General features: G+C 38.0%; 1 protein-coding gene across 1 annotated transcript in view; it reads left to right on the top strand.

Moving 5' to 3' along the window:
- The first annotated feature begins 2080 nt into the window (after positions 1–2080).
- LOC132112151 (vitelline membrane outer layer protein 1-like) overlaps positions 2081–10942 on the top strand; it is a 36223-nt gene continuing 27361 nt past the window's right edge. Inside the window, exon 1 of the mRNA XM_059519732.1 lies at positions 2081–2330. Within this exon, the coding sequence (XP_059375715.1) occupies positions 2124–2330 (207 nt within the window). The 5' untranslated portion in view covers positions 2081–2123. The remainder of the gene's footprint in view (positions 2331–10942) is intronic.

Here is a 10942-nt window from a genome sequence, read left to right as displayed (position 1 = left end):
GACAGCTGTGACAGCTAGTGGAATCCCGGAAAATAAAGCATGGAACTTTGACCAATGAGAGAACAGTTTACTCGCACATGACTTGTATTAACAAATTTGGTCCAGTGCTGTGTGTACGTGAACTGGATGACACTTTACAATGTGTCATTTGTTAAAATGAATTAATGTATTAACTAACATGAACGAACAATGAACAATACATTTATTACACTATCTTTGTGAATGTTAATTAATGAAAATACAGTCGTTCATTGTTCATTCATGTTAGTTGACAGTGCATGAACTAATGCTAACAAACACAATTTGTGATTTTAATAATGCATTAGTAAATGCTGAAATTAACATTAACTAAAAATAATAAATGCTGCAGAAGTGGTGTTCATTATTAGTTCATGCAAATGTAATTAACTAATTAGTGTAACAGCGAATTTCTCCAAGAATAAAAAGCAACATTGTAATAATTTTAATCCCTGTTTCAGAACAAAGCAATCAATCTACAGGTGTGAAAGCACCCTGAGAGTAGCTCCTCTTAGTCACTATAATATTCTTATTCAGTGTATTTTTAGCCTAATTGTACAAGATTCTGTCCCCACTCTTATAGCTATCTGAGTTTTGCTGTGAACCAAGGTTTGCCATTGTTATATATTAAATAATTCCTGGTAGGAATGCACATATCCTCACAGAAACTCATGCATCCATTATTGTGGTGTAACAGTGGTACAAAATATTTTTGTCTCTGGTGGGGCATGCAATGTGTAGTTTGAATTGTGAAGTTTCCTTTATTAAAGTCCCCAAGAATGATTATAACAGAGTCTGGGTGTTGTTGTTCTGTGTCTGTGATTTGATCAGCCAGCTGTTGTAGTGCTAAGTTCAGACACACTTGCAGAGGAATCTAAACACTGATGAGAATGAATGAGAAAAACTCTTACAGCGAGTAGAAAGGCTTACAGTTGATTTTGGACTAACTGGAGTTTGTTTATTTAGCGTGCAGTGCAACCACCCAATAAAGCATTACATTAATACTTCATTACAGTACCTAAGCAGTAAATTGTTTTTTTTTTTTTGAGCTAACATGAACCATGTCATACCACAATGCTGGACTTGACTTGACATGATCAGATGTTTGATTACAGCGACTGACACTGCATTCAAAGTAACTGTCTTATCAGTTCATGCATTTCCTCTGAATGAACAGTGAACTCTACAGAAACAATAGATTGAATTTAAGTGTAATACTGTCAATCCTGTTAACTATAAACTCGATTACCTTTCTGGGGGTATATTTATATCACACACACTTAAAAATAAAGGTTATATGTTTGCATTTATGGTTCCATAACGAAACTATAACATCCATGAAATCTTTCCATTGCATACAATTTTATTTTGCTTAAAGGCCGGATTTTTGCTTTAGGCAATCTATTTTTCTTTTAAAACCTTGCATTAAATAAAAAAAAATGCATATACACTATCAAGCAAATCTGTTTTTAAAGAACAGGGTTTGATCTGATCAGTCAGTGTTTGTCTAAAGTGTGTTTAAATGCAGATCATTGACTTTAATATCTGAGTCCATTCAGCCATTTAGTTTTGCACTATTTTGATCACTGGCAGGAATAAAAATATGAATTTGAACACTGATTTTGAGTTTGCTCTGCAAATATTTATTTCTTCATGCAAAACATCATATGAGTTTAGAAGACTGTTAACTTTCTTATTTTTTACTCTAATTAAATGTATATTATATATTATTTTTCTTATTTCTTAAGCTTTACTTTTGACCTACTGTCACTTGTGTAATTTCCTTTCATTGTGTGCACATCATGGTCCCACCTACACAAAACAAGAACTAGATCTCGGCCACACTGGTACAAATGTATGATAACAGTAACCAAGCACACACACATTTGCTCATACACACATCTTAACTGTAGTTATATATTTTTAATATCCATATAGGGTTATGTTTGACCTCTGACTACTTTGATCGGATGTCCAGCACTTCCTGTATGTTGTTGTATAATCTGTTGTATAAATATAAACCATTTTCCATAAGCGTTCTTTGTCTTCTTGATCAATTAATTCATTTCATCAGTATTTGAATCGATAAGGCCAGTGCTGCAGCAATGCGTCACTTTATCTCCATGGTGTTTCCACTGCTAGTCATTACTGGGCTGCAGGTGAGCGCTCAGTCTGGAGGAGGACGTCCTGAGCGGAGCGCCAACAGACATTACAGATCGGAGCTGACTGTGTCAAATGGAAGGGCATGGGGGTCGTGGGGTCACAAGGAAATGTGTCCAGTGGGAATGTACGCCACAGGCTTTAGTCTAAAGGTAAGCTAAGGATTGACTTAATTACAGCTAAAAGGCTAAAAGAGGTTCAAACCCTTAGAACAAATTAACTCTGGAGTTGCTGTTAGTAATTAAATTTCAGGTATTTCTAAGGAAACTGCACCTGCCCAAGTTTTGTGACTGCTTAATTCTAAAGAAACATGAAGTTAAAAAGGACTATGAATTGGATTAGACCATGCACATTCCCAGACCCATTCCTGAAGGCACACCAACAGTAAATGTTTTTGAACACACCTGATTCAGGTCATCAGCTCTTTAGCAGAGACTCTCAAGACCTGAAACAGATAGGGATAAGGGCCAAATAAAGGAGACATCCAAAATGTGTAATGATGCTGTATCAGGAATACTGGATAAATGAATGTTCTTTAAAAAAATTTTTATTTATTTTTGTTTATGTTTTTTCTTCAGCTGGGGTGTTTGGAGAGATATCAAATGGTGTCCTTCTGGATTCTTGACTGCTTTTCAGATGAAAGTTGAAAAGCCTCAAGGAAACGGTGACGACACGGCCGCAAACAACATCCAGTGAGCATCAGCTTTTGTGCTATGCTGAAAATCCTTTAACCTGATTTGGTCAAAAATGCTTTTAATTGTAAAAATTGCAACTGTAAAAATTTCATTATCAGTGTTGGACTTGTTACCCCCAAAATCTAATGTATTACTCCTTTTAAAAGTAATATTATTACATTACTTTTTACTTTCTGGCAAAAGTAATTAGTTATAAACTATTAGTTACATTACCTTTTCCTCGTACAAATTCCTCGTATGTGTGAACATACCTGGCAATAAAGCTCATTCTGATTCTGATTCTGATATTATTACTATAGCTAGTTACTAGTAACTAGTTACTGCCCAACACCGCTCATTTTATGCTTTATTATATCACCAAATCTTTTTGGAACTGATTGATTGTAAAAAAAAATCAAATGCAAATGTCTTCCAGGTTCAGGTTCAAATGCAGTTCAGGGTCTACCCTGCTGGGTGAAGGCACAAAATGGGGCGACTGGGGTGGCTGGAGCCAAACATGTCAGGGAAAAGGAATTTGTGGTATCAAGACGCGGGTTAAAATACCGCAAGGAAGAGGAGACGACACCGCTCTCAATGACGTGCGCATGTACTGCTGCAATTAAGATTAAGCGAACGCAATCAAGCACCTGGATCTCAGAGCTGTCTGGAAGATCTCAGTGTATTAGTGCTTGGCTTTTCTTTCAGACGTTAGAAAATGACAACAAGAACAGCAAGAGGATCAGATGGATCATAATAATTGATCAGCATACTGTTATGAGCTCCCATAAACCATGTCTTACAACAGAGTTCAGGACCTTAACACAAAGCAGAGGTCGACGGTAAATCATCTCACTTATTACATGGCAATGCAAAGTGTGTTTTATCAGACCATGTATTTCAGATCCACAATCTCCATGCTCTACATTAACTGTAAAGCTGTCAAACTGGTTACATGGCATTTTTCTGAGGGCATAATTGTATCCTAACATCTATTAAAATAAATATTTAGCTTGAAATGACATTAGTGTTTGTCTGTTGACTGATGTGCTTCTTCATTGACCTGACTGAAATCATTAACAATTGGATATTTCTTTGCATCTCATTATTGCATTACTGTAAAGCTATTATATATATGACATTTGAAAAGAGCTTTTTTATGAAGCCCATATTTATAATACATTATGAGGGTATCCTTAATAATTACAATGAATGCATAATGCATTATAAAAAACCTTATAATATGTTGTTTCATCTCATGAATATTCATAAGAACAGTTTTACCTTATTTGTGGTTATAGCTTTTAAGAGTATGATGATTTATAACACAATGAACACGTTGCATCCACTTTTACAATGGATGACATTTCCCATTGGTATGATGTATTATAAGTCTCATAGCTTGTCATTTTTCTGATGTTACGTTACTTAAAGTGGTCAAAGACCACTTATAAGTAGTAATAATAATATTAATTTTAACGTGACCCGATAATAAATTGAGAAACTCAAACCAATGATTTTCTCTTTAGGTTAAACTTAAATCCTGTCAAAAGTTTAAGAAAAAAAATATCCCAGATAGCATATATACCACCAGTTACATATATAAACTCAAATTCAAAGAAATAAGTCACAAATGTCATAGGATTCCATTTAGACAACTGTATTTCTCACAAGAACAAAAAAAACCCCACCACTTTAAATTTTCAGTCACAAGAACAGAAAAAGACACCATTTTAAATTATCAGTCACAAGAACAGAAAAAAAACTCTTTAAATTATTAGTCGAGGTTCAGTAAAAAGAAATACAAATAAAATTAAGGCTGCAAGCAGCGATGAAAGGGCCCTCGCACTCGGGCTCACTACCACACGGTGCCCATAGGTGGAACAGTGAACGTTGAGCCATATGCTTATAAAATAGTAAATATTTGTGCCACATTTCCTGCTGCTAACAGGTGGCACTATGATTATAACTGAATATCGACATGTAAATGTCTTCAGGCCAGGACTCTTACTAAACATGCAAAGTTTCGGGCAGATCAGACAAGTCATGTTTAAGTTAGTATAAAATAAGTAATTTCCTGTTGCCAGCAGGCGGCGCTATACTTATAATTGAATATTGGCCTTTAGTTGTGTTCAGGCCAGTACTCTTATAAAACATGTGATGTTTGGGTCAGATTCGGAATTGTATGCATGAGTTACAAACACTTCCTGTTTTATAGTATTATTAGCATCATTTTGCACATACTAAGTGTTGCTAGAATGTTTGAAAATATTTATAGCATGATTAGCACACAATGGCATATTTTACTGGGTTGCAAATAGTGCATAAAAGTGTTAAAACTGAAACTTCCTGTTGCCAGCAGGTGGCGCTATGACTATAACCGAATATGGGCATGTTGATTTATTTAGGACAGGACCCTTGTCAAACGTGTGAAGTTTGGGGCAGATCGGACATTGCTTGCCTGAGTCACAGCATCTTCCTTTTTCACTGCATTAGTAGCTTGCTTTAGCACTTAGCTAAGTGTTGCTAGCATGTTTTAGTATGCTTCTAGAAGGTTGCCAGCCTATTTAACACTTCTTGATGCTTTTTATTATTTTGCAAGGAGTCCATAACAGTTTTAAAAATGCCACTTCCTGTTGCCAACAGGTGGCACTATCATCGAATACGGGCATGTTGATGTGTTCAGGACAGGACTCTTATCAAACTTGTTCAATTTGGGGCATATTGGACACTGTATGCCTGAATTACACTAACTTCCTAATTAACTGCAGTAATATGATGCTTTAGCATTTAGCTAAGTGTTGCTAACATGTTTCAGTATGTCTCTAGCATGCTGCCAGTGTATTTATCACATGCTGGCACTTTTTAATATGTTGCTAGGACTCCATAACATTGTTACACATGCTAGGAGTCCATAACAGTGTTATACATGACACTTCCTGTTGCCAGTAGACGATGCTATGACTATAACGGAGTACGGGCATGTTGATGTGTTCAGTACAGGACTCTTGTCAAATGTCCTGAGTTTGGGGCAGATCGGACATTGCTAGCCTGAGTTACAACAACTTCCTCATTCAGTGCATTAGTTGCATGCTTTGACACTTAGCTAAATGTTGATAGCATTTTTTATTATGTTTCTAGAATTTTGTCAGCCTATTTAACTCTTTTTGACACGTTTTAATTTGTCCCTAGGAGTCCTTAAAAGTGTTAACATTGTCACTTCCTGTTACCAGCAGGTGGCGCTATGACTATAACTGAATTTGGTCATGGGTGTTTGTTCAGAACAGAACACCTATCACACGTGTGAAGTTTGGGGAAGATCGGACTTTGCTTGCCTGAGTTACAGCAACTTCCTTTTTAATTACATTAGTAGCATGCTTTAGCACTTAGCTAAGTGTTGCTAGCATGTATTAGTAGGTTACTAGCATGTTGCCAGCTTATTTAACACTAGTTGGCATTTTTTAATATGTTCCTAGTAGTCCATAACTGTGTTAACCATGTCACTTCCTGTTACCAGCAGGTGGCGCTATGACTATAACTGCATTTGGTCATGGGTGTTTGTTCAGGACAGAACACCCATAACATGTGTGAAGTTTGGGGCAGATCGGACATTGCTTGCCTGAGTTACAGCAACTTCCTGTTTCACTGTATTAGTAGCATGCTTTAACACTTAGCTAAATGTTGCTAGCATGTATTAGCATGCTTATAAAATTTTGCCAGCCTATTTAACCCTTGTTGATGCCTTTTATTATTTTCCAAGGAGTCCCTTACAGTGTTAAACTTGCCACTTCCTGTTGCCAGCAGGTGGCACTATGAATATAATCAAATATGGGCATGTTGATGTGTTCAGGACAGGACTCTTGTCAAATGTTTGAAGTTTGAGGCAGATCGGACATTGCTTGCATTAGTTACATCAAATTCCTTTTTCACTGCATCACTAGCATGCTTTATCATTTAGCTAAGTGTTGCTAGCATGTATTGGTATGTTTCTAGCATGTTGCCAGCCTTTTAAACACTTGTTGACACTTTTTAATATGTTCCTAGGAGTCCATAACAATTTTAACCATGTAACTTCCTGTTACCAGCAGGTGGCGCTATGACTATTACTGAATTTGGTCATGGGTGTTTGTTCAGGACAGAACACCCATCACACGTGTGAAGTTTGGGGACAGATTGGACATTGCTTGCCTGATTTACAGCAACTTCCTGTTTCACTGCAATAATATGATGCTTTAGCACTTAGGTAATTGTTGCTAGCATGTATTATTAGGTTACTAGCATGTTGCCAGCTTATTTAACACTTGTTGGCACTTTTTAATTTGTTCCTAGGAGTCCATAACTGTGTTAACCATGTCACTTCCTGTTACCAGCAGGTGGCGCTATGACTATAACTGCATTTGGTCATGGGTGTTTGTTCAGGACAGAACACCCATAACACGTGTGAAGTTAGGGGCAGATCGGACATTGCTTGCCTGAGTTACAGCAACTTCCTGTTTCACTGCATTAGTAGCATGCTTTAGCACTTAGCTAAATGTTGCTAGCATGTATTAGCATGCTTATAAAATTTTGCCAGCCTATTTAACCCTTGTTGATGCCTTTTATTATTTTGCAAGGAGTCCATAACTGTGTTAACCATGTCACTTCCTGTTACCAGCAGGTGGCACTATGACTATAACTGCATTTGGTCATGGGTGTTTGTTCAGGACAGAACACCCATAACACGTGTGAAGTTAGGGGCAGATCGGACATTGCTTGCCTGAGTTACAGCAACTTCCTGTTTCAATGCATTAGTAGCATGCTTTAGCACATAGCTAAATGTTGCTAGCATGTATTAGCATGCTTATAAAACTTTGCCAGCCTATTTAACCCTTGTTGATGCCTTTTATTATTTTGCAAGGAGTCCATAACGGTGTTAAACAGGCCACTTCCTGTTGCCAGCAGGTGGCACTATGAATATAATCAAATATGGGCATGTTGATGTGTTCAGGACAGGACTCGTCAAACGTTTGAAGTTTGAGGCAGATCGGACATTGCTTGCATTAGTTAGAGCAAATTCCTTTTTCACTGCATCTCTAGCATGCTTTAGCATTTAGATAAGTGTTGCTAGCATGTATTGGTATGTTTCTAGCACTTGTTGACACTTTTTAATATGTTCCTAGGAGTCCATAACAATGTTAACCATGTAACTTCCTGTTACCAGCAGGTGGCGCTATGACTATTACTGAATTTGGTCATGGGTGGTTGTTCAGGACAGAACACCCATCACACGTGTGAAGTTTGGGGACAGATTGGACATTGCTTGCCTTATTTACAGCAACTTCCTGTTTCACAGCAATAATATGATGCTTTAGCACTTAGCTAATTGTTGCTAGCATGTATTAGTAGGTTACTAGCATGTTGCCAGCTTATTTAACACTTGTTGGCACTTCTTAATATGTTCCTAGGAGTCCATAACTGTGTTAACCATGTCACTTCCTGTTACCAGCAGGTGGCGCTATGACTATAACTGAATTTGGTCATGGGTGTTTGTTCAGGACAGAACACCCATCACACGTGTGAAGTTTGGGGCAGATCGGACATTGCTTGCCTGAGTTACAGCAACTTCCTGTTTCACTGCATTATTAGCATCTCGCTAATAATGCACTGCAGTGCTCGGGCCCTAATTAAAGCTGCAAGCAGCGATGAACGGGCCCTCGCACCCGGGCTCACCGGCAGCGAGTGGCTTTAGTAAATAGGTGAACGGTGAGAAATATGCGTTTAAACTCATAAATATAAGTAGAATATATCAATGTTTATTCCATATATGTGCCAATCTTCCTGTTGCCAGCAGGTGGCGCTATCATTATGGAATATTGGCCTTCAGATGTGTTCAGGGCTGCACTCTTCTCGAACATGTGAAGTTTGGGGAAGATCAAACATTTTATGCCTGAGTTACAACAACTTCTCTTGCTGTGGCGAGACATCAAATTTTGTCATTTTTGCCATGGACAAGCTCTTTAGCATAACTCAAGATTGCCACAATTTAACATAACACAGGCCTTTAGATTAGACTGACCAGAAAAATACATTAATGTCAAAAAATCTCTAGGAGTAGTTTGTCTCAGCGTAAAATATGTCACTTCCTGTTGCCAGCAGGTGGCGCTATGACTATAATTGAATATGGGCATGTAGATCTGTTAAGGGCAGAAGTCTTATCTAACACGCGAAGTTTGGGGCAGATTGGACATTGTATGTCTGAGTTACAGCAACTTCCTTTTTCATGGCGAAACATCGAAATTTGTCAGGCCGCCATGGACACTCCCTTTAACGAAATCTCAAGATCTTCCCAATTTAACTTCGCAAAGGCCTTTAGATTTAACTGACCAAGTTTGATGTTGATCTGAATAAATCTCTAGGAGGAGTTCGTTAAAGTACAACCCCTGAAAATGCCAAAAACAACACCAATTTTGCAGAGAACATTCTAAATAACTGACTTTCTGTTTGGATTCGGATTTCGTACCAAGAGACTTTTTCGTAGATATTGGTGTGTTACATGTTTGTACCGATTTTTGTACATGTACGTGAAACATAGCTTGAGGCGCAATCCGTTGAAAGTGTATATGCACTCAGTTGAAAGTGTATAGGTGGCGCTATCGAGCCATTTTGCCTCACACAATGGAATCTTGGCCTTCAGATCTGTTTAGGCCAGGATCCTTATCACACATGTGAAGTTTGGGCAAGATCGGACAATTTATGCCTGAGTTAAAACATCTTTTATTCCCATGGCGACACATCGAACTTCGTCACGGCGCCATGGACACGCCTTTTAACGAAAATTCAAGATCTTCACAACTTAACATCACACAGGTCTTTAGATTAGACTGACCACAAAAAATAACATTGATGTCATAAAATTTCTAGGAGTAGCTTGTCGCAGTGTAAAATATTTCACTTCCTGTTGCCAATAGGTGGTGCTATGACTATAACTGAATATTGGCATGTAGATCTGTTCAGGTCAAGAGTCTTATCCAACATGTGAAGTTTGGGGCAGATTGGACATTGTATGTCTGAGTTACAGCAACTTCCTTTTTCATGGCGAAACATCGAAATTTGTCAGGCCGCCATGGACACGCCCTTTAACGAAACCTCAAGTCCTTCGCAATTTAACATTGTAAATGGCTTTAGATTACTCTGACCAAGTTTGGTGTTCATCTGAATAAATCTCTAGGAGGAGTTTGTTAAAGTACAACCCCTGAAAATGGCAAAAACAACACCAATTGTGCAGGGAAAAATTCAAAATAACCGACTTCCTGTTGGGATTAGGATTTCGTACCAAGAGACTTTTTTGTAGGTATTGGTGTGTTACATGTGTGTACCGATTTTTGTACATGTACGTGAAATGGAGCTCGAGGCGCGCTATGTTGAAAGTTTATAGGTGGCGCTATCGAGCCATTTTGCCACACCCGATGGAATATTGGCCTACAGATGTGTTCAGGCCAGGACTCTTATCACACATGTGAAGTTTGGGGAAGATCGAACATTTTATGCCTGAGTTAAAACATCTTTTATTCCCAAAGCGAGACATCGAACTTCGTCACGGCGCCATGGACACGCCTTTTAACGAAAACTCAAGATCTTCACAACTTAACATCGCACAGTCCTTTAGATTAGACTGACCACAAAAAAGACATTGATGTCATAAAATTTCTAGGAGTAGTCTGTCGAAGTGTAAAATATGTCACTTCCTGTTGCCTATAGGTGGCGCTATGACTATAACTGAATATGGGCATGTAAATATGTTCAGGTCAGGAGTCTTATTAAACATGTGAAGTTTTGGGCACATTGGACATTGTATGTCTGAGTTATAGCAACTTCAATTTTCATGGCGAATCATCAAAATTCGCCAGGACGCCACGGACACGCCCTTTAACGAAAACTCAAAATCTTCGCAATTTAACATCGCAAAGGCCTTTAGATTAGGCATACCAACTTTGGTGTTGATCTGAATGAATCTCTAGGAGGAGTTCGTTAAAATACAACGCATGGAAATGACAAAAATGACACAAAATTTGCTCATAAAATTAAAAATAACCGACTTCCTGTTGGGTTTCGGA

This window comes from Carassius carassius, chromosome 31 (genome assembly GCF_963082965.1).
Source record: "Carassius carassius chromosome 31, fCarCar2.1, whole genome shotgun sequence".
NCBI lineage: Eukaryota > Metazoa > Chordata > Actinopteri > Cypriniformes > Cyprinidae > Carassius > Carassius carassius.
Note: the sequence above shows the minus strand (reverse complement) of the source record. Positions and strands in the feature narration are given on the sequence as shown.